General features: G+C 41.7%; 3 protein-coding genes across 8 annotated transcripts; 1 reads left to right on the top strand and 2 right to left on the bottom strand.

The window, feature by feature from the left end:
• LOC8084447 (sucrose transport protein SUT4) lies at positions 27-4,683 on the bottom strand. 3 transcript variants are annotated; one of them, XM_002453038.2, is made up of 14 exons: positions 4,183-4,683; positions 3,413-3,478; positions 3,201-3,299; positions 3,059-3,123; positions 2,888-2,972; positions 2,726-2,759; positions 2,539-2,638; positions 1,988-2,063; positions 1,504-1,854; positions 1,254-1,397; positions 925-1,158; positions 777-840; positions 648-691; positions 27-567 (listed from the first exon to the last, which is right to left on the bottom strand). In XM_002453038.2, the coding sequence occupies exons 1-14, from the start codon at positions 4,432-4,434 to the stop codon at positions 397-399; spliced, it is 1,785 nt and encodes a 594-aa protein (XP_002453083.1). In that variant the 5' UTR covers positions 4,435-4,683; the 3' UTR covers positions 27-396. The 3 variants fall into 3 exon arrangements, with proteins under 3 accessions (XP_002453083.1, XP_021315698.1, XP_021315699.1); XM_021460023.1 differs by lacking the exon at positions 4,183-4,683 and having other exon boundaries at positions 43-567; positions 3,059-3,098; XM_021460024.1 differs by lacking the exons at positions 3,413-3,478; positions 4,183-4,683 and having other exon boundaries at positions 43-567; positions 3,059-3,098; positions 3,182-3,299.
• On the bottom strand, positions 6,299-9,911 carry LOC8055347 (probable prolyl 4-hydroxylase 3). 4 transcript variants are annotated; one of them, XR_002452790.1, is made up of 8 exons: positions 9,488-9,911; positions 9,272-9,353; positions 8,295-8,490; positions 7,892-8,021; positions 7,605-7,792; positions 7,312-7,411; positions 7,003-7,052; positions 6,299-6,601 (listed from the first exon to the last, which is right to left on the bottom strand). XR_002452790.1 is itself a non-coding variant. In XM_002453037.2 (7 exons), the coding sequence occupies exons 1-6, from the start codon at positions 9,739-9,741 to the stop codon at positions 7,338-7,340; spliced, it is 924 nt and encodes a 307-aa protein (XP_002453082.1). In that variant the 5' UTR covers positions 9,742-9,911; the 3' UTR covers positions 6,652-7,052; positions 7,312-7,337. The 4 variants fall into 4 exon arrangements, 1 of the variants encoding a protein (XP_002453082.1); XR_002452791.1 differs by having other exon boundaries at positions 6,299-6,595; XR_002452789.1 differs by lacking the exon at positions 6,299-6,601 and adding an exon at positions 6,652-6,838.
• Positions 20,992-26,990, top strand: LOC8084446 (plant intracellular Ras-group-related LRR protein 6). Its single transcript, XM_002454773.2, has 21 exons — positions 20,992-21,367; positions 22,107-22,170; positions 22,261-22,397; positions 22,479-22,565; positions 22,795-22,870; positions 23,012-23,086; positions 23,166-23,235; positions 23,318-23,395; positions 23,485-23,545; positions 23,645-23,723; positions 24,327-24,417; positions 24,546-24,606; positions 24,695-24,765; positions 24,921-24,994; positions 25,111-25,248; positions 25,341-25,445; positions 25,718-25,842; positions 25,930-26,026; positions 26,202-26,276; positions 26,453-26,508; positions 26,721-26,990. The coding sequence occupies exons 1-21, from the start codon at positions 21,303-21,305 to the stop codon at positions 26,794-26,796; spliced, it is 1,761 nt and encodes a 586-aa protein (XP_002454818.1). The 5' UTR covers positions 20,992-21,302; the 3' UTR covers positions 26,797-26,990.

The following is a 27,439-nucleotide window of genomic DNA, read 5'->3' as shown; positions in this document are numbered from 1 at the left end:
TAGTATACAGTTCAATTGTATGTACATACAGAATCATCCGAATCTGACCAACACTTGTAAGCATGCAGCAGTGGTAGTGGTAGTAGTACAATGTACAAAAGAGGGCAGGTTAGGAACAAAACATGTTACACCACCTGTAAAATTTCTCCACCATATGGGCAGCTCTTACATACACGTACTGTCAAAAAAACGAAGATACAGCTTTTACACCTTTGCATTGGCTTGTATGCACATCAACCTAACTAGCCTCTCTAACCTAAGTTTTCTACTTTCACTATCATTATTCTGTAGGGGTACGAGGACAAAGAATCATTTCTCTGTAAACGAATGGCAAAATGGGGCTAAGTGTTGGTGTGTATCTGGATGTTACATGGCAGACGGCTTTGGGCATGAGCATCAGCCAAATCCATGGAAACCGGCAGATTGGTACGAGTTCGACAGCTTTGGTAGCTTGAGAACTGCGAGCACACCTGCCGCCAGGGAGAAGACCGAAGCCAAGGCGAACGCTGGGATGTTTCCTCCCCCATATAGAGCATCCCATGGACCTGCTCCGAGTGACACTACTATCTGTAAATAAAATGGAAGCATTAGTGTATGGACATCTTTCACAACTATGCATACAGCAGACGGTTATGGTAGCTGCTAACCTGGGGAACAACAATAGCGAGATTTAGGACTCCTGTGGCCAGACCTGGAGATGGGGCACAAACAATATCAGTCAGTGTGATTCACAAGGGCATAATAAATAACAGGGCTAATATATCTGCAACACGAACCTTGTCCACCTCCTGTACCAGCAGTCAGCTCAGCAGTCACAGAAAATGGAACGCTATAAGTGATCTGCAATGCATAAGAGCAAAGCATAAGACAGCTTCCAACTTAATTCACAAAGAACAATGTGATGAGTCTGGTTCTGATACTTACCGAGAGTGGCAGTCCGAGAAGAGAGAAAACAACCAATGCTGTAGTCTTGACTGTTTTATTTGCCCCAATGATGTGATGGAGTTTGCTTGAGTACAGATCAGAAGAGATCCAACTTAGTATTGTTGTAGCCATCATGCAAATAAACACAGTGAAGTTGCTAATGGCCCAAACCAATCTTGCACCAATCATCCGGCATAGTGGATCAACAAGGAAGGAACCAACGCCAAGGACAACCTACACAAATGGAGTAAATATTACAGTTACAAACTTACGCTGAGATATACAAACACTAAGAACACTAGCAACACAAATTGATCGTGAGTTCTTACTGAATTCAATAGCAAACCAAATGCACCTTCTCGGACACCATTGTCATAAGCTTTCCTCTCACTCAGATCTCCATTTGGATCCCCATGGTAAACTTCACGCCCCATCCAGTCAGTGTCAAAAAGAAAAAAGGGAAACCATGACAACTGCAAAGAAAATAAAACAAGGGTAAATCATCAATCTATAGAAGATGGAAAACAAACCATCGGCAAGTGGTCAGTAGGCATGTATATATGTAATCTGCTAGCATACCCATGTTAGGGCCATAACTACAAGCACTGAATGCATCCCAGGAGGTAGATGCCTCATGCTGGTCAAAATGTTAACCAAAACTGCTCCAGGTCCATCATTGAAGACTCCTCCATTGTCTGTGTTGGAATTCGCATTTGGAAATTCCTCAGTGTTGTTGTTAGCCGACACGTTGTTTCCATCTACATGGCCATTAGGAAATCTTTCATTATTTGGTTCATTCAATGCATGTGCATCCTCTCTAGAACCGTTCAGTAGAGGAGCAGAATCTGACAGTCCTTGTGCATCTTTTGGCTCTAGTGGGATCTCTTCAGCGAAGTACAGCGTAACAGACATACAGAACAAAAGAAATACCTGCAAAATTCAGCTTGCTAAGATTTGGCATACACAGTCCTTAAAAGGACCATAGAACATCTAAGAAGGATCCTTAGTGCATAAGGACTAGCTTCAAATTCCAAGGGCAGTTACAGAATTTCTGAAAACTTACGACTGCAACTAAGAAAGCTGCTTTCAAATTACCACAAGCTTCACAGCAGGCTCTAGTCATTAGAAAAGGAAACCACCTGCACAAAGAACAAGCAGGCGAGAGCTCAATTCTCATAAAGAAGTAGATTTTGTTGAATAGGGAGAATTTGGAGAAATTATATGTGAACTTGGTGAACCAAGAAGCACCTAATAAGAGGACCAAATGTCGAAAAATGGCACACATGCCATCATTGTTTTTTTATAAGCTTATCTGAGTATCTGACTATGCGAGGAATTTCATCATGAAAACGAAAACTGGAAAGGTAAGAGAGCAAACTCTCTAGTACTTTTACAAAATAAACAGAGAAAAATCAAAATGCCACACAAATTTTAGCCTATTACTTTGGATGCAAACTGGCACATATTTTATGGTTTGCTAACAGCACGGTACCATTTACATCAACTAGCACAGTTAAATCAAATGTATAATAACTATCTTAAAGAGAACATCAACTATCAAACCATAGTCATGTTTACGCAGGCACAAAAGAGAGCACATAATAAAACACATACTTGTGCCAATCCCCGCTTGCACCAGCTGAAAAACCAAGAATATTTCCAACAGCCATCCATGAGCAGAATATTGCATTTGCAGAATTACACTGATCAGGACCTGCATAATAGAAAGGATCACTGAATAACTAAGACTTGATGGTGAATCCAGCATTAGTAAACTTTCTAAATTCAAGGTAGTAACCACCTGAAAGATCAGCTAGAAGAGCACGAGCAGGACCCTAAACATATCAGAAAGGAGCAAAAATGTTAGGAGAACGTCCATTAAAAGGTCTTTTTAGTTTTACAATATAACTTCAGCACCAAAGTTGATAAGACATGGTGCAGGCATGCCAGATTGCAAGCTTACTTGCACTGTATTGTTTGCCAGGTCCAACATCCAGAATCCTAGAATGAAAACCATAGCAGCTCGAAATCTTGAACCTTTATATGTTCTGAATCAAAAGAACACACAGCATTTCAGTGACAAAAAAGCTTGATGCAAATAAAAGAGCAAGCAAGGAAGCATTATGATGATTACCTGCAGTGCTCGGTGGTATCCCCTAAGATGTAACCGAGGTCTGCAGAAAACCCGATTAAAGTTACCTACGTATGGAGTCTATCTATTAGAACATGAGAAGAACATGAAAATGCGATGACCTACGAAACTTCATCTAACTCACAGCAGCACATATCATTATGCATCCAGCCAAAATAAATGGCCTTCTCCTCCCATACTTTGATCGGCACTTATCACTCCAAACACCAACACAAGGTTGAACCTGGGAAGGCAGCACATGAGCATTCAGAGATGTGAAGTAAAGCTCTAATCCTGATTATATGAAGCAAGAAAGAAAAAGGAGGGGGGGCCTTATTCTCCCTGGGGGTGACTTACCACAAAACCAGTTATTGGCCCACAGAGCCAAATAAATGATGCCATGGCATGGTCTATTCCTAGGGTCTGCACAAAATTGAGAAATGAGCAACAAGTGAATACATGGCAGAAATGAGGTGTGGGGACAAATTAAAAAAAAAACATAAATGCAGGTCGACCCAGGTGGTTGTTACTGTTCATTTTAATCAACATTCCAGCATTTATATGCGACATTACTACAAGTCTTGTACAGTTCAATTTAGCATAGCAATGTGGTATCGATATGAAAACTGAGTGGCGGTTTTGAAACTGCTAGCCTGGAGTCTAGAGATGTATTAGCGGCCATAATTTGTTTGGTGTTAGTCAAGTTGGTAGCCAGATAGTGAGTCTTCCCTGTCTCAGAGAGTTCAATGTATTGGCAGCAAGCCTTAGTATATCTGAATCTGAAAACAATTGCGTATGTATGTGGAACATATATATACAGCAGACAAGAGTAGGAATAAGCAGGAGTAGGTGTGTGACTGTAATCTGCGCGCGGTGGAAAGAGAAATGCAGTCACCGGAAAGAGAAAGCGGTGGGCGAGACGAGATCCACCGGCGCTGCTATCCTATCCTAAATGCGGAGACCAAACAAGGCAGGCTCGCGAGGAGGAGTGGGGGATCACAGGTCGCTGGGGACGGCCTCCACCACACCCAAATGAGCAGCGGAATCTAGCTAGGTAGTAGCGTAGTACAGCGGCTAGCAAGAGCGTGAGCGAGGAGCGAATGGCGGGTGGTGCGCCAATTTAGTACCTGGATGTATGGCGTGAGGAGGGAGAGCTGCAGTGCCCACCCGAACTGGACGCCCGCGGCGACCATGCAGGCAAGCACGAGCTTGGTCCTGTCGGCGTTGGCGCCGCGGCTCCGCGGCTGGTCCGCGTCCTTGTGCGGCGTCGGGCCCGCGTCCGCTCCGTTGAGGCTGACGAGCTCCATCTCGGCGTCGCGGAGGTGGCGGTAGGGCACGCGGATGGCCGTTGGCCCGCCGCCCCCGGTGCCGGCGTCCATGGCGGGCGCGCCGCAGATCTGGTGGCCGCGGCGTGAGATCTGGGGTTGAGGCTCAGCCGCGGCGGGCGGGCGTGTAGGTGTCGCTGCGGCAGCGGTGGTCGGTCGGGGTCGGAGGGCAGGGCGGGCTGGAGTACGAGGAGAGCGAGACTCCACTCCAGGCAGGGCAGGGCAGGGCAGATCAGGGAGAGAAGCCTGCCGTGCCGTGCCGTGCCGTGCGTGCCTGCCGGTGAAGGGGAAGGAAAGGGGAGGGGAGGGGAGGGAGGAGTAGAAAAATGAAATGGGAGGGAAATTGCGCGTGATGCGCCAGCCAGCACTCCAGCAGCAGCCTCGCGCCGACGCCTGTCACTCCGTGCGTGTGCGTCCTGTTGTTGACTCCCATTGCCTGGCGCACTGCCATTTGCGACTCGACCCAACCCAGTTTTCCAGTTCCTCCGATGTGAAGGGCGTTGTGGTGCGCGATTGGCGCTCCCGGAGTCATCATCACGGATGGATTACACACAACCAAAGAAACTCAGACAGCTGACTCCCATTGTTTGTTTGGTGAGAGCTTCTGTCGGTCAGTGTCATGGGACTAGGAATAAAACTACTCCGTACCTATCTTTGGGTACATGACACACAACTACAGCTGCTTATTATTGTTGTTGCATGTTCATTCACATTGTGCTGTCTGCAATTCACGACTCAAGTGCAACCTTTTACGTGCGCAGTAGTAGGTAGCTTTGCACTAGCACTACCAATCAGCCAAGTTCTCGAGTTCGGCTCCACGGTCAGTTCATTTTAATTGCTACCGACCCTAAGGCTTTGTTTACATACACCCAAAAACCCAAAACTTTACAAGATTTCCCATCACATCAAATCTTGCGGCACATGCATGGAACATTAAATATAGATAAAAAAAGATAACTAATTGCACAGTTTACTTATAAATCACGAGACGAATCTTTTAAGTCTAGTTGCTTTGTCAAATAAAAACGAAAGTGCTACAGTATCGAAATCCAAAAAGTTTTTGGATCTAAACAAAGCCCAACCCAACTGCAAAAGCGATCCCCTCGTCCACAAAGATTAGCGCCAGCTATGCCCTCTGCAGAGCATCAATAAGGAAAAGATCAGCGCAGGCGCAGCACCTGCAGCTGAGTTCCAGCACATCCACGTTCCTTTCGCTGAATTTTAGCTTGTGGTGATGTTTATGTTGATTTACTATGAGAGAAAAAAACATACCAAGGTATTGGTGTCACGTTTCAAAGGTCTATTTTTTACACCTTAGCATTATTTGATAGAAATTGACTCCTATATTTCATATTCAAACATATGTGTAGGCTTTCAAATCTAAACTCTTAGCACATATGTAGGAGGAGTAATTGCTACCAATTTAAGTTCATGGAACTTGTCCATAACCTTTACACATGGTAAAATATTTGGGGAAGCACACATGAAATCCAAGAAAATTTTGTTCAAACTCTTTGTAAATGGGTTGTCATCAATTACCAAAAAGGATGAGATTGAAAGTTCTAGTATGGTTTTGGATAATTGATGAAAACTAAGTACTAACCTTCATGCTAAGTGTAGATGAGGTTGGTACATACCAAGTGATAGAGCAAAAGAAGATGATGGTGATAACCAAAGATGATCAAGTGCCACAGAGGGGCAAAGCCGCCGACAAGCGCCGCGCTGGCTAGGGGTTCCAGCTGCCTGCGTCAAGAAGACTTCACCGTGGCAGAGAGGGGCAGAGCCACCCGCGCCACGCCACACCAGGGAAGACTCGCCCGTGATGGAGGAGTCTGTGATGCATGGTGAAAGAAACGATGGAACGCTCTCGGTGGGGATTTTATGCAGTTTTCGACGTCTTGGAAACTATGCCGATACATTTCGTGAGGATGAAACGTGTCTCTTCTCTCTCCTCATTTCAAACAAAAACTCTAAATCTACTGATGTGACACCTCATTTAATAATATGTATATGTATGAAACCCTTGGTGAAACTCTGTTGAGACTATCCTAAGGATCTGCCGTAGAATTACACAAGTGTTTAATTTTCCTCTGGAAGAGTGATCTGGCCCACAATGTGAAGCGACAACAATCACCCCAAACTCCCAAAGAGAGTTTATTCCTCGTCCCAAGACCCTGATCGACAGACGCTAAGGATCAGTACAACACCTGCTGACCTGCAGCTGACATCCAGCACCATCAATCAAGCCACCAACGACAGGGAGACATCTTCAACAGTAATACAGTATTCATGTACCAGATGTGAGCTATAGGCATCATTATTCATTAGTACGAAAGCTTATAAGTATCATAGCAATACAGCATTCATGTACTAATATTAGGGGTATGGCACAAAAACAAAATCTCAAACTCTATGCCCCAGCCCCCAGACACTACACCATTCCTCTATAGTTGGGGTACTGCAAAGGAAGAAAAAGAAAAGAAAAGACAAAAGACCAAGTCAGCAAGGATCAGCCCCAAAAAATACTGCAGGGACGAGCAAGGCCCCAGCTTATTGGCCCCTATTATCTCCCCTCCAACAAAGGAGCAAAGAATACAGCTTCAGAGGGTCTGTAAAGCATACATGAGTGTCAATCCCGTAGAGAGCCCCAAGTCACATGCATAGAGGTCCATCTGAAGGAGAAAGTAGAGCACCAAATTAGTTTTAACAATTCTTCAAGCAAAACCTTCACATGATCAAGGTTCTGTATTCCTTGCAAACAAATCAAGCAGCACGGTTGGGTTTTATATAGATCAATCTCTAAGTGCAAAGATAATTGGAGCCAGGTGCCAAGTTACTTCAAAGCTCAAAGCCACATTTGTGCCAAGACTAAATACATGTTGTTAAAATAGCACAAGTAACACCTTACAAACCCAATCCAACAGCATATACCTTTTGTATGTTCGACTCTCCAAGCCTCAAGCTTTGTACTCATGGATATGCATCCACTTGGTTGAGGACCATTTATTTCCTCTAATCACAGGACACCCCCCTGCAAGAACAACAGGATATAAATAAAACTGCATATAACATATGAAAAGCTCGACGGCCAATATCTTTCCACAGGGAAAATGGAACAAGGCTACAAGGGCTTTATAAATGAAAAGGTGGAATATCTTCAGACCTTTCCATATCATTGAAGAAAAAAGTAAGTAACAAAAACAAAAGACAGATATTGAACTAACCATGCAAACTTAGTGGGTCCAGAGTGGCATCTGGTTTCATGCTCCAGAAAAGAAGTGCATCTCCCATCTTTGGTTTGACAGAAAGGCCTCTTTTGGCACACTCTGAAAGCTCATTGTACCATGGTAAAGAACTGGCGTTCACATTTGCATCAGGGAAAATAGTCTCACCTCCTTCTTCAACATCTGATCTGTACCCATTAAAAATAATATATAAGAAAAATACTGCAAACTCAATTAACACTACAAAAAAAATCTAACAAGAAAATAATGTACAAATATATACTTACAGATACATCAGAAGAGTAGCCATCCTCTGACCACCATTCTTGGTGTTGAACTCATCAAGAAAATAATCAAAGTGAGGCTCATACTTCTGCCCAACTTCATAATGCAGCACTTGGAGTCCCTCACCATGATCTGTAAGGCAGCATGAATTAATACAATTTGACAGGATAATACATCCTTTAAATGATCAAAGCAAAAAGAGAGAACGAATTGGAGATACATAGCTAGAGTGCATTTCATGATGGTAACATGCTGACAAAAATCAGTTTCGTGTCCCTGGGTGCAATGTTATTCCTAACAAACAACTAAGAAGGCACATATAACCATCAAATTGCGATGCGTGCTATATTATTTTTAACATCATGCTAAGCACATAGCTTGCTCATGAAGAATATAGCCTCACACCTGCAGGTATGAAGGTATAGTCTGCTATCCTCTTTTCAATTGCTCGAATAACCTTGTCTCTTCCTCTTTGAAGAAACATGCCTGAACTTGTCCGGACCCTGCTGTCCTTGCTTTTACCAGTAGTGCTGTCGACAACTGTTGATTTGACCATGTGAGGCTTGGCCAATCCAATTAGGTATTCACACTCTTCCTTAGACTAATGAAAAGAACAAAGTATCAGCAATCATCATAGTCAGTAATCATTGACATCAGGTTATGAACTAAATAAAAGTTATTAAAAATCTGTATGTTGGGGGTAGCACAATAAAAGTCAATATATATTGTATAGTATGCACAACTATGAACAAGATCAATTTCCTAAGTAGACGGTAGATATGGAATTGCATAACTGGCCAGGTCAACCTAAACACAATATTTTTTTTAAGTCAGGTGTACTTGCATTTCAATAATGGCGATGCACAACAAGAAGCACAGACGATGCATGTGGTTCTTCCATCCATAGGCAATTTTGGTCCCTATCTAAAACCACCATCAAAATATATGCCATGGGGAAGTAGTCAACAAGAGAAGTGTTCCAGTGCATATTTAATATTGTTGAGTTTAAGATGGCTCATAGAGTAACACAGACAGTACTAGTTTGGCCGATTTAATTCCTAATTGTCTCATATTTCAGCCAATAATCCACCACAAAAATAGATAAAATGAAGGCCTAGTACGAGAAGTCTAGTCTAGAGTTTATGTTTCACTAAAATGCAAACAAAGAAATAAAACTGGAATGCAGTACACACAATTGCTAAGTTCATGGTGAAATCATAAGATGAGCACCATTAGTGTATTCCCAGATCCAACTGTACTAGCACACAGGTCACGATTCAATCCATCTCGGTCATGAGAATCAGATGACGGAAAGAACTTTACACAGAAGAGCAAACATATACAGACAGAGAGACGGCGATGGTGGCATTGGCATTGCTTACCAGGAAGTTGTGGTAGACGAAAGCCCTGGGCTCCCACGAGATGACCTCGGTCCACTGCGCACCGCGCTCTCCCAGCCCCTCCCTGCTCACAGCAACGATCAGGATCAGCAGCGGATCGAACCAAATCTGAAGGAGCGACAGCAGGTGGGGGAGGAAATGCGGGGGGCGGAAACGAAAGCAGCAGACAGGGGAAGGATCACATCAGTCGTGACTCACCCCAGGTCGCGGCGGGCGCGGGGGCGCGCGGGTCGAGCGTCGGCGGACTCGGTCTCCCCACCGGCGCCGGTAGTGGCGGCGTTGGGCGCGGACACGGGGAGCGAGAAGACGCCGAAGGCGATGAGCGCGAGGAGGGCGGCGGAGACGAGGAGCAGGGCGGTGAGCGCGACGGCGTAAGGCGAGGCGCGGCCGCCGCGGGTCGGGAAGACGCGCGGCGGGCGGATCCCCCGCATGAGCGGCCGCGACGGCGCCATGAGGCGGATCTCCCGCGCGGGAGGTGGTCAGGTGGGGTCGGGGAGGGAGGGAGGGAACGAGACGGACGGGCGGGGCGGGGCGGCGTCGCGGAAGGGCGGTGCAGGTGCAGTCGTCTCTCTCGTCTAGTCGTCCGTGCCCGTGCCCGTGCGCGCTGGAATTCGGTCGACCCGAGCCGCGGATTTGTCTCCGTGCGTGCTTTGCCAAATGCCAAAACCGTGGGCGCCGCGCCACCGCCTCCGCCTCCGCACCCGCATCAGGTTCAGGTTCAGGTTCAGGTGGCGGCTGCTCCTCTGCCTGCAGTCACTGACCAGCTGTGCTGCCGTTGTCGTCCCACTAAAACAGAGGTCTCGTGTCAATGGTGCCATTTTAGCTTTTTTTACTGGCGTATGAATCAATTAACAAAGATGTCAATGAAGATTATCGAGGCCTTTATTTCAATTATTTTTAATGTTTTAGTCTCTACAACTAAAAATTATGGAGAGGACCCGTCTACCACACCCATGGTGAAGCCACAACTCCCACCCCTTTTACTATGCCATGATAGGCTATCCTATCAATCCAGGCCCCACTCACCCATGCATACAGAATTGTTTTAGCGAATTAAAAAAAGTCATAACTCCTAAACCAGATATATAAATTAAATTTTGATTGCACCATTAAATTTTTTATAACAAATCCTTTAAAACAAGATCACATATGGATATATTTAGATAAAATTTTATTAATGAATATTTATCTTATAAAGATAAAATATTTTCTTTTATTAAGTAGAGACAATATTCTAGGTTCAACAGACAATGTTCTATCTTTGTAAAAAAATGTTATCAATTTAGAAGAATAGTATTTTGGTTTTAGGTTTATGAAACTGATATTACAATATACATAAAAATACATAAATACATGACATAGATAAAAATAATAAAAAAATCTAGAGTAAAAAGCATAAGAAAAAAATAAAACACAAAATGGAGAAAAATTTCAAATAATATCAAGGGGTTACTTTTTAAATATCGTAAATATATTTATAGAACATTAACATCACTAAATACATCATAAAACATCATTAAATATATTATATAACATCACATCTATTAGAGATTACATGTATACTAAGTGAACATCATAAGAAACATCGTAGAACATCACATGTATACTACGTAAACATGACATAACACAATATAGAACACTAAATATATACTACATAAATATCACATACATATAGAAAATAAAAATAAAAAAATAAAATTACGAAGAAAAAATGATGCGTCACGTTGTCCCGATCTTCACGACGTAGGAAGAACACCGATAACTAGCTGAAGAACAGCCGGATAACTTGCTGCAAGCAGCGATAACTAGTGCAACCTGGCAAATAAAACTCGAAGCCAACCACCGTCTTTAACCGGCAACCTGAATCGAGGATTCGCCCAACCACACTCTCAAGGAACCAACCAACACAGCCTACAATCAATCAAGGAATACCTTGAAGGGAGTAGGAGCACCAATTGGGAGCGGATGAAGCCGCCGCCTATGTAATCCCGCGAGGAAATCACAAGAGCAAAGGGGTAGAGATCACTCTCTGGATTTGTTAGCACGCAGCTGAACAAAGGGGTTCTGTATTTCAATTATCAAAGTCTTAGATTACAATGAGTCTTAGGGGGTATTTATACTAGCAACAGCCCTGCTAGATAGGTATGAAAACGAAATAGAGTTTCTGAGGGAAGACAATGTGAAAGGTCCCCTCGAAATGGATTCCCGAAGTGGCTTTGCGTGACTGTTGGCCTCCAGAGCAGTTTCCAATAAACTGACCATAACTTTTTATTGGGAAGTCCAAATGATGAACCGTTTCTTGGGTGTGAAACTAGACTCAAAGGGCTTTCCATCAATGTATGCCAACCAGCACGAAACTTTGTAGATTGGTACAGTTTTACTTGGCAAGTTGTACCAACATTCTGTCACGACAGACTGTTGACCTTCTGAGCAGTCTGTACTAATTCTGGTCTGCAGGCAATATGGAGTATCCAAACTGGTCGCCATTAGATTCATTGGAAAGTAGACTCGTCAAGCTTTCCAACAAATGCTCATGGACCTTTATAGCATTTGTGAGCAAAAAGTTATGAAGATTCTTTGCACTGGTCCGTTTTTGACTTCCACTGGTCCGTTTTTGACTTCTTCTGGAACTTGCACTGGTCCGTTCTTCATGGTCCGATTCTTCCTTCTCTTCTTCTATATACCTGAGTACAATCAAGGTACAACACTTAGGTAGTATATAATTATCATTAATGTTAAAATGAATCTCACAAAGTAGCGCGTGGACCTCTTGTTGTAGCTTCTTTGCACGACTACGTGTAATCGGTCCATCGATGACTTGAGCTGGTGTCAGTGTAGGTGAAACTTGAGTGGGTGTAGCTTGACTTGGAGCTTGTGACATCTTGCTTGGTGGCGTGGTCATATCATCCTCCCCCTTGAAAAGGAGTCGTCCTCGACTCTAAAGTGTCTTCACTTGTGAATGGTGAGAGATCAGCAACATTGAAGGAGTTGCTCACGCCATAACTTGCAGGAAGATCAATCTTGTATGCATTGTCATTGATCTTCTCAAGAACACGAAATGGACCATCTCCTCGTGGCAGCAATTTTGATTTGCGCTGCTGAGGAAAGCGATCCTTGTGCAAGTGTATCCACACCAAGTCCCCGGGTTCAAATAACACCTTCTTCCTATGTTTGTTCATACTTGCAGCCTTGCGTCCTGCCTTGAGTTCAATTGCTTCCTTGGTCTTCTCGTGTATCTTCTTGATGTATGCAGCACGCTTGGAGGCTTCCATATTGGTTCTTTCCTGCAATGGAAGGGGCAACAAATCTATCGGAGCAATAGGTTTGAACCCATATACAATTTCAAAAGGACACATATTAGTGGTAGAGTGTACTGCCCTGTTATATGCAAACTCCACATGTGGCAAATATTCCTCCCAAACCTTCAGGTTCTTTTTCATCATAGTTCGCAGCAACATTGACAATGTGCGATTCACCACTTCAGTTTGTCCATCGGTTTGAGGGTGACAAGTGGTGGAGAACAAAAGCTTGGTTCCGAGCTTTGCCCATAATGTTTTCCAAAAGTAGCTCACAAACTTGACATCACGATCAGATACAATGGTTCTAGGCATTCCATGCAGCCGCACAATTTCCCTGAAGAACAAATTAGCAATATATGAAGCATCGTCGCTCTTGTTACAAGGAATAAAATGAGCCATCTTTGAAAATCTATCAACCACAACAAAAATTGAATCTTTTCCTTTCTGAGTTCTAGGCAACCCCAAGACAGAATCCATGCTTATGTCTTCCCAAGGAGTTTTAGGAGTAGGTAAAGGAGTATATAAACCATGAGGGTTCAGTTTAGACTTAGCTTTGTGACAGGTAACGCATCGCTCCACGAATCTGATGACATCTCTTCTCATCTTGGGCCAATAAAAATGATCTTCTAGCAGCTCATAGGTTTTTCTTTGTCCAAAATGGCCTGTCAATCCTCCCTCATGAGACTCCTGCAACAAAAGCAATCTAACCGAAGAATTTGGAACACAGATTTTGTTAGCTCTAAACAAAAATCCATCATGTATATGATACTTTTCCCAACCTTTTCCATTTTTACAATGATTATATGGTTCTGAAAATTCAGGGTCATTACTGTACAGTTCTTTCAAACTTTCAAGTCCCAAAACCTTTACCTCAAGTTGGTTTAGCAACACACTCTTTCATGACAGAGCATCAGCAACAACATTGTCCTTACCTTTCTTATATTTCACAATGTATGGAAATGTTTCGATGAACTCAACCCATTTGGCATGACGACGGTTCAGTTTTGCTTGTCCTTTCAAGTACTTCAAAGCTTCATGATCAGAGTGAATAACAAATTCTTTTGGCCATAAGTAGTGCTGCCATGTTTCAAGCACACGCACCAAAGCATATAATTCTTTATCATACACAGAATAATTCAGTTGAGCACCTCCTATTTTTCACTAAAATATGCTACAGGTTTTCCTTGTTGCATTAAAACTCCTCCTATCCCAATTCCACTAGCATCACATTCTATTTCAAAAGTTTTAGTGAAATCAGGAAGAACAAGTACAGGTGCTTCAGTCAAACGTTTCTTTAATTCTTGAAATGCATTTTGTTGTGATTTTTCCCATTTAAAGTCAACACCTTTCTTTGTCAATTCATTCAAAGGAGCAGCGATGGTACTGAAATCTCTCACAAACCTCCTATAAAAACCAGCAAGGCCATGAAAACTTCTTACTTGACTTACATTTGTTGGAGTTGGCCAATCCTTGATGGCTTTCACCTTGCTTTCATCCACTTCTATGCCCTTTCCTGACACAACAAAGCCAAGAAACACAACGTGGTCTGTGCAAAAACTGCACTTCTCAAGATTAGCAAATAATTTCTCCTTTCTAAGCTCTTCCAAGACTTGTCGAATATGATTCACATGTTCCTCAAAAGACTTGCTGTAAATTAAGATATCATCGAAGTAGACAACAACAAATTTTCCAATGAAAGCTCTCAAGACATGGTTCATTAATCTCATGAAAGTACTAGGAGCATTAGTCAAACCAAAAGGCATAACTAACCATTCATACAACCCAAATTTTGTTTTAAATGCAGTTTTCCATTCATCCCCTGTTTTCATTCTTATCTGATGGTATCCACTTCTCAAATCAATTTTAGTGAATATGTTGGAACCACTTAATTCATCAAGCATGTCATCTAAACGTGGGATAGGATGGCGATAGCGAACAGTGATGTTATTTATAGCTCTACAATCAACACACATTCTCCAAGAACCATCTTTCTTAGGTACTAAAATTACAGGAACAGCACAAAGACTTAAACTTTCACGAACAAAACCTTTATCAAGAAGTTCTTGCACTTGCCTTTGTATCTCCTTTGTTTCTTCTGGATTGGTTCGGTATGGTGGTCGATTAGGTAGTGCAGCCCCTGGAATGAGATCAATTTGATGCTCAATCCCACGAATTGGAGGTAGTCCCGCCGGTGTTTCTTTTGGAAAAACATCTCCATAGTCCTGCAAAAGATGAGACACAACACTAGGAAGAGAGGTCATGTCGTTAGCTGAAATTAAAATGTCTTTGTATACAAGTACAAAGAGCACTTGTTCAGGGTTGTTCCTCACTTCTCTCATTTCAGATTTTGTGGCTAGCATGACTAAATTCTCTCCCTCTCCTTTCTTTTTCTCCCTCAAATTTGGCTTGTGGCACTCACTCACTGAATTGTGGATGGCACTCAATTTCTTTTGCTCTCCTTCCTCTCTACTCACTGGAACAATTTCAGATTTCTTTTGTAAATGTTCAGCCATGATTTGTTGGGGTGTCATAGGCTTGAGAACAAACTTCTTCCCCGTTAGATTGATAGTAAACTGATTTGTTCTCCCACAATGTTGGCTATATCGATCATATTGCCATGGCCTTCCAAGCAGCAAGTGACACACCGACATGGGCGCCACATCACACTCTACTGTGTCAACATATTCACCAATCTTGAATGGAATGTTTACTTTATATCCAATCTTGATATCTCCCGAATCATTCAGCCACTGTACATGATATGGATGAGGGTGTCGTAGCAGCTTCAGGCCAAGTTTATCAGCCATCTCACGACTAGCAAGATTATGGCAGCTCCCTCCATCAATAATCACCTTCACCACCTTATCATGTACCTTTGCTCTGGTTTGAAATAAATTATGTCGCTGCCCATTTTCAGCTTCTTTCATTTGAACACTCAAGATTTGAGTCACCACAAGAGCGGCACCATGCTCAAATTCACAGCCAGTATGTTCCTCATCTTCATGGGCTTCACCAACATGTTCTTCCTCAGCTTCCTCTTCACTAGCTGATTCAAATTCTCCACTATCATTCACAATGACCACACGATTATTTGGACACTCTCTTGATACATGTCCACGGCCTCCACACTTGAAGCACTGAATTCCACTACTCTTGGAAGTGGAACCCACTGAAGTAGTGTTTGATGCTGCTGGTTTTGAACTTGTGACAGCAGTGTTCTTTCCACTAAAAGTACCCTGAAAATTAGATCGTGAGCCTCCACTTGAGCCTTTCACCAGGGATGGTTCAGCAGAAAACTTGGTGATTGATCTGCTTCCTCCAGAGATGTTCCTCATACCAAAGGACAAGGACTTGCTGCTCTTAGCTTCTTGCTGCAATTGACGTTCAGCTTTGGTTGCTTGATGTACCAAATCAATAAGATATCGGTATGGCTGAAACTCAACAATGCGCTGAATATTGCGATGCAGCCCAGCCATAAAACGTGCAATAGTTTGCTCTTCATCTTCATACACATTGGCTCTAATCATAGATTTCTCCATCTCCTTATAATACTCTTCAACAGAGAGACTTCCTTGCTTCAAATTCTGCAATTTATCAAAAAGATCACGCCGATAGTGCTTCGGCACAAAACGACTTCTCATTTCTCTCTTCATTTCATCCCAAGTTGCAATAGGATGTCTTCCATCTTCTTCACGATCACTGAGGAGTGCTCCCACCATATTAGTGCATATCCTTCAAACTCCAGAGATGCCATTGCCAGCTTCTTCTCTTCTGAATAATTATGCAAGCGAAAGATTTTATCCACTTTCAGCTCCCAAGTGAAATAAGCTTCAGGATCAGACCCACCATCAAACTTTGGCATGGTAAACTTCAGTTTTCCTAGCCTCTCCTCATGATTGCCTCTTCTACGATATCGGCGACCATATCGATATTGAGAATGATCATCATCATCCTCTTTTTCAGATTCTTCATTATCATGATTTCTTCGACCTTGACCTCTTCCCCTACCTCGGTTCCTCCTTCCTTGTTCCCTTGAGCTTCTACTAGCAGCACTTCTATCACTCATATCTCCATCTTCACCATGGTTGCTTGCTCCATCATGAGGTTGGCGACGCCTTCTGATTTCAGTCATAAGGTTCTGAAGATCTTGTGTCAACCTATCTTGCTTTTCTTCTATGCTTTGTTGGAGTTCATTAAATTGTGCCAAAGTGACACAATCCTCTATTCCATCACCCATCTTCCTGTAAGGTTAGCTGAATACAAATAATTTGTATTTGTGGAATATGAAAATTTGGTGGCCCTCACAACTCACCTCTCTAACCACCAAGGCTCTTATGAATTCCTCTGCTGCAGATTACAAGGAAAACAAATGTGTGGTGGCAACTGAAAGTGATGGCGAGGCGAATACAAGAACAGAGAGTACCAATTACGATGGTTTTTTTATGTGGAGCTTGGTGGGGAGTAATACACAAGGAATGCAATCTGAATTCTAGTTGTTGTAAAGTTAAGTAACGATCCAAACTAGAAGTTCTCTGCCTAGTGCTGATCAAAAGATTCGAAGTGTATAAATAGATCACACACACGCAAAGAAATTTCAGAACTGATGCAAACAAGGAGTATGATTGGGATGCAAGTGTTGCAATCAGACCCAACCAAAGTTTTGCACCAAACAAAGATAGCAAACTGGTTGTAGAACTTGATATGAAACTTTCAGCACTTGTGCACATAGACCAACTAATCTTTCAGACTTTCTCTCTGAACCTTTCTCAACTTTTTTTTTCACTTCACTTTTTTTTTTGCACTTTCTTTTCTTTTTTTTTGACACACTTTTTTTATATATAGAACTAAAAACAGGGATCAGATTATGATACTTGCACAACTAAAGACAGAAATAAAACAACAACCAGTAGCTAGATAGGATCAAAGTTAACACAAAGGATGATATAGGCTATAGAGATTTTTTTTGTGGGAATTTTTAGATATAAAAGAGGCACAAAGAACACGCGAAGGATAAATGATCAGCAACTAAAACAAAGACTCTAATGGACTGCGACTTAACCGAACTCACTAAAATAACAGATTGAAACAAAGGTCTAAGTAATATATTTTTCTGGCTTTTTGGTGGATAGGACGAAGCAAAATTTATATGTAGCTAGGGATAAAATTCCTACCGTGGTAACGAAAGCTTTGATACCAGATGATGCGTTACGTTGTCCCGATCTTCACGACGTAGGAAGAACACCGATAACTAGCTGAAGAACAGCCGGATAACTTGCTGCAAGCAGCGATAACTAGTGCAACCTGGCAAATAAAACTCGAAGCCAACCACCGTCTTTAACCGGCAACCGAAATCGAGGATTCGCCCAACCACACTCTCAAGGAACCAACCAACACAGCCTACAATCAATCAAGGAATATCTTGAAGGGAGTAGGAGCACCAATTGGGAGCGGATGAAGCCGCCGCCTATGTAATCCCGCGAGGAAATCACAAGAGCAAAGGGGTAGAGATCACTCTCTGGATTTGTTAGCACGCAGCTGAACAAAGGGGTTCTGTATTTCAATTATCAAAGTCTTAGATTACAATGAGTCTTAGGGGGTATTTATACTAGCAACAGCCCTGCTAGATAGGTATAAAAACGAAATAGAGTTTCTGAGGGAAGACAATGTGAAAGGTCCCCTCGAAATGGATTCCCGAAGTGGCTTTGCGTGACTGTTGGCCTCCAGAGCAGTTTCCAATAAACTGACCATAACTTTTTATTGGGAAGTCCAAATGATGAACCGTTTCTTGGGTGTGAAACTAGACTCAAAGGGCTTTCCATCAATGTATGCCAACCAGCACGAAACTTTGTAGATTGGTACAGTTTTACTTGGCAAGTTGTACCAACATTCTGTCACGACAGACTGTTGACCTTCTGAGCAGTCTGTACTAATTCTGGTCTGCAGGCAATATGGAGTATCCAAACTGGTCGCCACTAGATTCATTGGAAAGTAGACTCGTCAAGCTTTCCAACAAATGCTCATGGACCTTTATAGCATTTGTGAGCGAAAAGTTATGAAGATTCTTTGCACTGGTCCGTTTTTTACTTCCACTGGTCCGTTTTTGACTTCTTCTGGAACTTGCACTGGTCCGTTCTTCATGGTCCGATTCTTCCTTCTCTTCTTCTATATACCTGAGTACAATCAAGGTACAACACTTAGGTAGTATATAATTATCATTAATGTTAAAATGAATCTCACAAAGTAGCGCGTGGACCTCTTGTTGTAGCTTCTTTGCACGACTACGTGTAATCGGTCCATCGATGACTTGAGCTGGTGTCGGTGTAGGTGAAACTTGAGTGGGTGTAGCTTGACTTGGAGCTTGTGACATCTTGCTTGGTGGCGTGGTCATATCAAAAAATATAAAAACAAACATAAATAACAAATGATAAAAAGTGCATAGAGCAAATAAAATTAATGAATAATTTAAATAAGGATAAAAATAAGATTAAAAGGAAATAAAATATAAAATAACAATGAAGAAATATAAGAAATATGAAAAGAAAAACAAATAGAAGCAAGGAAGAACAATAAAAATAAAACCAAAAGAAAAAGAAAATAAAAGGTAAAGTTAAAACAAAAAAAAGAATAAGAAAAGGACAGAAAATAAAATAAAATCGAAAAAACAAAAACTAAAAAGAAATGAAAAAGGAAGAATATAGACAGAAAAAATAAAATAACAATGAAGAAACATAGAGTAGGTGGATTTTAAAACCCGTAACAATGTACGGGCAGTAACCTAGTTAAAATATAAAGCATGTTTGGTAGCGCTCCTCTGCATGCATTCCGCTGTCGGAGCCAAAGTACTGCGCGAAACCAGAATCACTCTTCAGCGCGAGGACGTTTGGTGCAGCTCCATGTGAAAGCCACACCAAAGACTTATTGCCAGCTTCCTCGTTTTCTCTATGTTTTTTTTTGAAAAGTCACTAGGGATGAAATATCACCACCTGAATTTCATCATCACAGCAAAAACCAATGATGGTAGTTACAAAGTTAGATCAAAACCCATAGTTACAAAGTAAAAGAGGTGAGAAAGAGAGCACCAACCACACTACACACAAACGAGAACAACCGACATCAACAACCACAAGGAGAAGCAACAAAACTATAGAAGACAAGAGACATGCCGATGATTGCCAAAAAATGCACCACCAACAGGTCGAACTCCATTCCACGAGCGACTATAAAGGTTCTATGTCAAGATAATAGGTGACAATCGTGACATACATCTTCTATGGAGTTCATCCGAGACCCAATCATCTTCCACCTACACCCCTAAGAGGAGAAGAAGCCTCGAGTGTTGGAGGTCCGATGATTGGAGACCATGGTCCCGTTAACTCGGTATACGGTGAGAAAATACAATCAAAGAACCTAGAGGATGTCAAAACAAAAGCAATAGTAGCAAACACAACTTGTTCCCCTACATAGGAGATGCGAGCAAAAGGATCCTGCATAAGAGAGTTAGGTTAAGCCTAAGATGACCCACCATGGCGATGCCTACAAAGTAGGACATGACATCATCAACGCCACCGCCACCGGCTCCAGGGACCATGAGCTAGGTTTCACCCAAAGATATCCTATAGTTACATGGGTGGAGGCTACAATGACACCTCTACGGAGGTTAACACCACCCAAGGGGCGTCACCGTTGATAGCACCGATAAGTTGGGCACGACTTTCGTCAAGACTCTTGATGTATGTAGGTTGTCATGACATGACAATCCCCATTGCTTGAGCTCAAGCAGAGCAGCGAAGAATGACATCACCGGAGTTGTTGTGCCATGGGATTCTGTCATCTTGGAGACATCGACAAGTCAAATCTAACCACTTCTGAACGAGCTACCCTGCGAGTTCACCAAGAGTTAACATCGCCACCATGTTGGGATGGTGAATTATGCAATTTTTGTCTTATCTATTGATTCTGATTCACTTCCTTCATATTTTCATCACCATACCTTCTTATTTTTATAATTTTTAGAATTAGAAAATACATAATGAAAAAACGAATAGACGACCGATTGTTGTACTACTAGTTGATATTTTAATTAATAATATAATAACATAAGATGATACGAAGGAGGAGATCAACTACATTTGATTTTGAGAAAATTGATGATGAGATAGAATATGTCGACAACGAGGAGTTTATAGTGACTTCGTCAATTTTGAGACTTATCAGTTCAACTTGGTTTTTCGAAAGTGTTCATACAGATAGAAGAGTACGTTCATAAAGGTAAGTGTGCGATCGTGTTCATTAACATTGTGTTTATAACTAGATCTCGCAAAAAAAAGTGGCGTTGGGCCGTGTGACAAGGCCCAGCCCAAGACAAAACTCTGTTTGTCCCTCTCTATCTACCTCTCGTCTTCTTCCTTGCAGTCGGTCCAGGTCGGCAGCTCCAGCTCCAGCTCCACAGTGCGGGTGCGGTGGGCAGGCTGGATCATTAGGAAACATCTGTGAATGGAATCAAATAAAAAAAAAAGAAGGGTTAGGAAACATGGATCTGAATCACTGAGGAGAGGAGAGGGGGGTCGTTACGAGGACCGGGACTTCAGGAGGGAGAGGAGAGCTGTCCTGTCGCTGCTCTCTGCCCGCATCCATCTCCACCTATCTCCCAAGCTCGATCTCATCGCATCAATGGCCATCTGAATCAACCAAGCCATCTGGAAGCTTTCAGTCCCATGGAACGGATCCTCAAGTCCGCCAGGGAGTCGGGCTCCCTCAACCTCTCCAATCGCTCCCTCAGGTCCAAATCTCACCTCCCACCCTGTCTCTATCTATAGCTTCCTCCTGCAGATTTCATCTGGATCATCACATCCCACGGACGACACCGCCCCCACCTCTCGCGTCCGCCAATGCCGCCTAGCTAGCTTCTCTGCTTATGGCCTTATGGCCGGAGGATCGCGTGCTGGATTTGTATTTGTATTTAGGCCTCTCTTTTTTTGCGCGTGCGGATATCAAATCAAATCAAATCAGTGTCTATATATCTGCTGTTCTGGCCTCTGTTCAGCTTGAGTCAACTGTAAGTTCTAGTTTGATGCAATATTATAACAGTTAGCACTGATTCATGCCATGCCAGTGTAAAAATGTGTTTGCTCCCCTAAAAATGTTTACGACTTCATACTTTCAACACCAGCCAGCCGACAGAACATCATGGAAAACATTGATGCGTTTAATTCCGACATCGACATCACCCACCCCACTTATGATTTCATCTCTTCAGCTTCTTTCCTTTTACCCTCACTCTCATAGTCACATTCTCTATGGAGCTTGTTGCTAAATACGAGATCACACTACTTGTCACACCTAAAATATGCACATTCCATCCTTCGCTTCTGTTATAGTTACTGCAAACATGCACATTCTTGGCGGATCAAGGAAAATAAGTCAGGAAGGGGCTATCGGCTATCCTTTGCCTCTGTTATAGTTACTGCATGCGTCGCTCACAGTACTTCTTCCTCTTCCTTTTCCACCTTGCCCTGCAGGGAGATACCCAAAGAGGTGTACAACAACTTGGACACAGGCAGCCAGGACGAAAAATGGTGGGAGGTAACGTGCTCCTTATCTACCACTACACAGCTAATTAGTATACACCCTACCACTGATGCTAAGTAATCAGACTGTGCTTGCAATTTTCAGGGAGTGGACCTCCAAAAGCTCATTCTGGCTCACAATAACCTTGAGGTGTTAAGAGAAGACCTTAGAAACTTGTCTTCTCTTGTTGTTTTAAATATAAGCCACAACAACATATCTTCCCTTCCAGCAGCTATTGGAGAGTATGCACCTTGTATTTGTTGACGAATTCTGTTCATAGATATAGTGCCACCGTGATTTTGGTAATCCTTTTTTTCTTGCAGTCTCCCGTTGCTAAAATCACTGGACATATCTTTCAATCAAATAAACACTCTGCCTGAAGAGATTGGCCTGGCTACTGCTTTAGTCAAGTAAGCCTATAACTTTTTTTGTGTAATTCAATTAATTTACTCTCATTTTGTTCAGCATTGTTACGCTTTCCTAGAGTTTAGATCTCCCTAGTCTGCATGCTCCTTTTTTTTACCGCTCCACCTTTGTGTTTCACAAAGTGTACAGCAGCGGTTGATTAGCTCATCATGTGTAAAGTAGAAGCAACTTGTGGTGCTTAATATCCATGTATTTTATGCCATGTTTTGCCAGGGTTGATTTCTCAAATAATTTCCTTACTGAGCTTCCACCTAGCCTTGCCAAATGCCCGGACTTGTCCGAACTCAAGGTAAGTTTCATTGGATGTATTCTTACTTCTTGACATATAGCTATCTGGTTTCTTGGTTTTGCACTTGATGGCTTTCCAATTTATCACTTCTTTGTTTACTTTCTAGTTTAGACACACAAAATAATGTTGCATCGTGTACAGGCATCGAACAACAACATATCCAGAATACCTGATGTACTTGCTGGCTGTTCCAAGTTAAGTAAATTGGATCTAGAGGTAAGAACTAATAGAATGCTAAATCTATTACTTTGTTGTTCCAGTTGCCTGTTGAAACTCAAGTGCCACAACTTATCAGGGTAACAAGCTTGTGATGCTTTCTGAAAACATGTTTGTGTCATGGACAATGCTCACAGAGTTGAATCTCGGTATGCAAAGCAACATAAGATCCATTGAATTTTTGTGATTCATTTGAGTTTTTGCATTTAACTAACTTTTAGCTCGTTACAGCAAAAAACCTGCTTACAGCCATCCCAAGTAGCATCGGAGCACTTCCAAAACTAATTCGCCTGGACATGCATCAGAATAGTGAGTTTATGTACCATGTTGTCACATGTGCATGGTCTGCATTTTTACTCTTTCACTAGCATTGATGGATTTCTACATTTTTGGGTCAGAAATAACATCAATTCCTCCTTCCATAAAGGGTTGCTCTTCGCTAGCCGAGTTCTACATGGGGTTTCTTCTCTACTCACTACTCAGGACATATTCACCTTTTTTTTGCTGTGCATTTATTTTCTGTGATGTAAATTCATTTTTTTCTGTTTTGTGTTCCAGAAATAACCTATTGTCTTCAATACCAGCTGATATTGGTATGCTATCAAAATTAGGCATACTTGATCTCCATTCTAATCAGGTTCTACCCATCTTTTCCATGGCCAAACTGTCAATTTTATCTTCTCATCATTTCCCTATACTCTTACATATCTATCCTGCATCTTTTAAACAAAAAAAAAAGACACTGTCGAAAAAAATTGCTAGTTCCTTGGCTGGGAATATATAGCGTTTATTTGGAATTGCAAGCAGCGAATAGTGGGCGATAGTTGCTTGGGACTTTTCATACATGATAAACTATCTTTCCTATTACAATTTTACTCCATACAGGTTTAGCCTGACCCTGTAAACCTGTTTTAGTAGCCTTGGGTAGAGTCTCCTTTAAGATCTTGTTAGTTAGGACACATACACAATACATGTTCAAATGCATTTGTAGACCACAATCATTCAGAATAACTGTAGTTATATTGTTGCCTGTTGCCACTTGATGGTTTTCACAACAAACTTAATTTTTAAAACTTTGGATTACTTTAAGTTATTTGTCAATAGTGCTAGCTCCATATGTATAACAATAATTACAATATAGCCTTTAGTCAAAGTAAGTTGTGGTGGGCTACTGTTTATTTGGGTTTAGGGGTATCCAGCAACAAACCCCAATGCCTGATGAATTTGCCGCTGTTACCAGCTAAAGGAGTATCCAGTTGGAGCCTGCAACCTCAAATTATCTTTCCTCGATCTATCGAATAACTCATTATCTGGTCTGCCCGCTGAACTAGGTTCGTTGTACTCTGTACTCTGCTGAATTCTTGCATGAGTGATAAGTGTATGCTTTGGCATTTAAGAACCTCACATACTATATGTTACTGCCTTACTGAAAATTCTGACATTCCATGCGCCTCTCAAGGTAAAATGACTACCCTAAGAAAGCTTTTGCTTACTGGAAATCCTATGAGGACACTTAGGAGGTATCTGTTATCCCTGTTTCTCCTACCATTTTGTAAACTAGTCAGGGATTTCTATGGACCTGCCAAAATTAATATATTATGTTCCCAGTTCATTGGTTTCTGGACCAACGACAACATTGCTGAAGTATCTGCGCAGTCGGCTTTCGTCTGATGAGGAAGGTAATTGAAAAGGCTAAGTCAACAGAGATGCATTTGTTCTTTGATGACAACATTTTATATTGGTTTGTTTGGATTTGAGAATCATTTTTTTTGAACCAGTGGATTTGAGAATCATTGCCTTGACTGCTTAATCCTTAACTCTATTTCCTGCGCAGCATCAGGATCTGGAAGCACCCCGACAAAAGATGACCAAATTGCTGCAGCAAGGCGATTGTCCTTATCTTCAAAGGTGTCCTTTAATTTGTCAAAATATTTCTGGTGTCATAAGAAAGACATCCCTTTCCTTTTTTTTTCTTTTTCTTTTTTGTCCTTAATGAATTGGTTCTCACATTGCTGCTGTATCAGGAACTGGACTTGAGCGGTCTTGGTGTGACCAGTGTACCAGCTGCTGCGTGGGAGACAAGTGATGTGGTGAAACTGGATCTTTCTAAAAATTCAATAGAAGATCTACCAAACGAGTTGTCATTATGCTCATCACTTCAAGTAAGTTTCTTAGAAAGGAAATATTGTCATATTTTCTTATTATTATTATTATCATGCTTAACATGAATTTTTAACGTTTGCCCTTTTTTCAGTCCTTAGTTTTGTCTAATAACAAGATAAAAAAGTGGCCTCGCACAGTGGTTTCCTCTCTTCCCAGCTTGTCTTCCTTAAAGCTGGACAATAACCCCTTGGTAGAGGTAATATAACAATCATGTCTCTTTCTATACTTGGCAAACAGAAGAATTTCAGTTTGTCAAGTCCTATGGCCAATGTTGATTATTGATTTATGGACGCCTTTAACTGTTATGGGGGGTGTCAGAGCTTGAAAAAATGTTGATAGTACAAAATGAATGCAGTATTAACTTTGAGAGAGCACAAAGAGAATATACTTGAAACATTATGTGCAAATATATGGTGAACATCCAGCATTTCATTTACGCAAATCATAACACACTTGCTTTTCTTGTAGATATCATCCACTGATCTTGTGCCTCTGTCCAAACTTGAAGTACTTGATCTAAGTGGCAATGCTTCAGCACTTCCTGAACCTTCTGCAGTTTCTGCATTACCACAGCTGCATGAGCTCTACCTAAGGTTGGAAGCTAGAACATATGCACAGCCTCTAAACTCTAACTATTAAATTAAAAGAAGGCTTATTTCTCTTTCTCTATCCGTGAGCAGACGAATGAAACTCCATGAATTTCCTAATGGTTTGTTGGGCCTAAAACAGCTTCGGATTCTTGACCTGAGTCAGAATAGCCTTACAACTGTGCCCGAGGTAATTATTAGGATTTCTTGGCAAGCGAGGCATGATATTGCCAGTTCTAATAAAATTTCCTTTTGATTTCCCGATATGTTTTAAAAATCAAAATTTGTATTTACAAATGCTGTAAGCATCTGATAGTGGTCCCTTTCCGATTTCTGCATATGCTGACTAAACTGCACATAAACAGGGCATCAAGAATTTCACTGCTCTCATTGAGCTTGATCTGTCAGACAACAATATAACAGCACTCCCAGCAGAGCTGGTATGTTTTTTCCCCTCATTTTGAGTCTTTTATTTCATGTATCTTCTTAGTATCTATTTCCATACGCTGTTCTATAATATAGATGTTCTGGACAACTCTTCCTGCTCATGAGTTGTATTGTATATATGTTTCTCAATCTAGCTGGATCTTGTATTTATGGATGATTGTTTCTGCAGGGATTACTTGAAGCTAACTTGCAAGTGTTGAAACTGGATGGAAATCCACTAAGAAGGTAAGAATGTAACCTCGAGCTGTGATATGATGATACCTGTGTTAATAAAGGAACCCAGGATGTAGCATTGTGGTTCTACTAAAAATTACAGAAACATACATAGTATCGTTGGTGCTATGTGATAAATCCTTGGAACAAAAAAAACGTAATAAAAGGGAATGATATAGTTGACAGACACAATATGCTTAGCCTCCTGTTGCTTTCTTGTGCAGCATAAGACGAACTCTGTTGGAGCGAGGAACAAAAGCAATTCTCAAGTACCTCAAAGAAAAATTGCCTGCTGAATAATATTTATAGAGCAAATTATTGTGGAGTCATGCAATAAAATGTTTTTTTTTGGCTACTGTATCTTGTGTTATTCCTTTTCAATATTCTGGACTTAATTTTATGGAAAAAAAATCTGGATCTTGTGTGAGAAGGGAGCTTTGTGATCGTTTGTGTGTTTGCATCCTGATATTATCCACATGTTTTTATTGGAGCAACATTTTTTTTTCTGAGAGCTACGTATCATTTTATAAAGAAGAAAAACGGGGGTTAAGGACCCCATTACAACACTAAACACGCCTCAACACACTACAGAGTACAAACTAACGCTCTCTAGACAAAGTCCTGACCCTTGACCAGTAAGTAGGAGAAATCACCCATTGGTTGGCCCTAGAGCAAGGAGATGGGAAACTCCTCGAGCTCTAGCCAGACTCCAGAAATGAAGTTCATCCGTAACCAAAGCCAAAACTCTGCTAAGACTAGGCTGAATTCCATCAAACACACATCTATTACGTGGTTCCAAATAGACCAAGCACCTAGGATGATGAGAGAATTCAGACTCTTTCTTGCCTGACCATCGATTCCACTGTTCGTGACAACAATATATATGAACAATATGCAACAAAAGTGCTTCAAATACATCTGAGAGAGAAATTATCCACCGTTG

The sequence above is a fragment of the Sorghum bicolor genome, chromosome 4, assembly GCF_000003195.3.
Source record: "Sorghum bicolor cultivar BTx623 chromosome 4, Sorghum_bicolor_NCBIv3, whole genome shotgun sequence".
Classification (NCBI taxonomy): domain Eukaryota; kingdom Viridiplantae; phylum Streptophyta; class Magnoliopsida; order Poales; family Poaceae; genus Sorghum; species Sorghum bicolor.
Note: the sequence above shows the minus strand (reverse complement) of the source record. Positions and strands in the feature narration are given on the sequence as shown.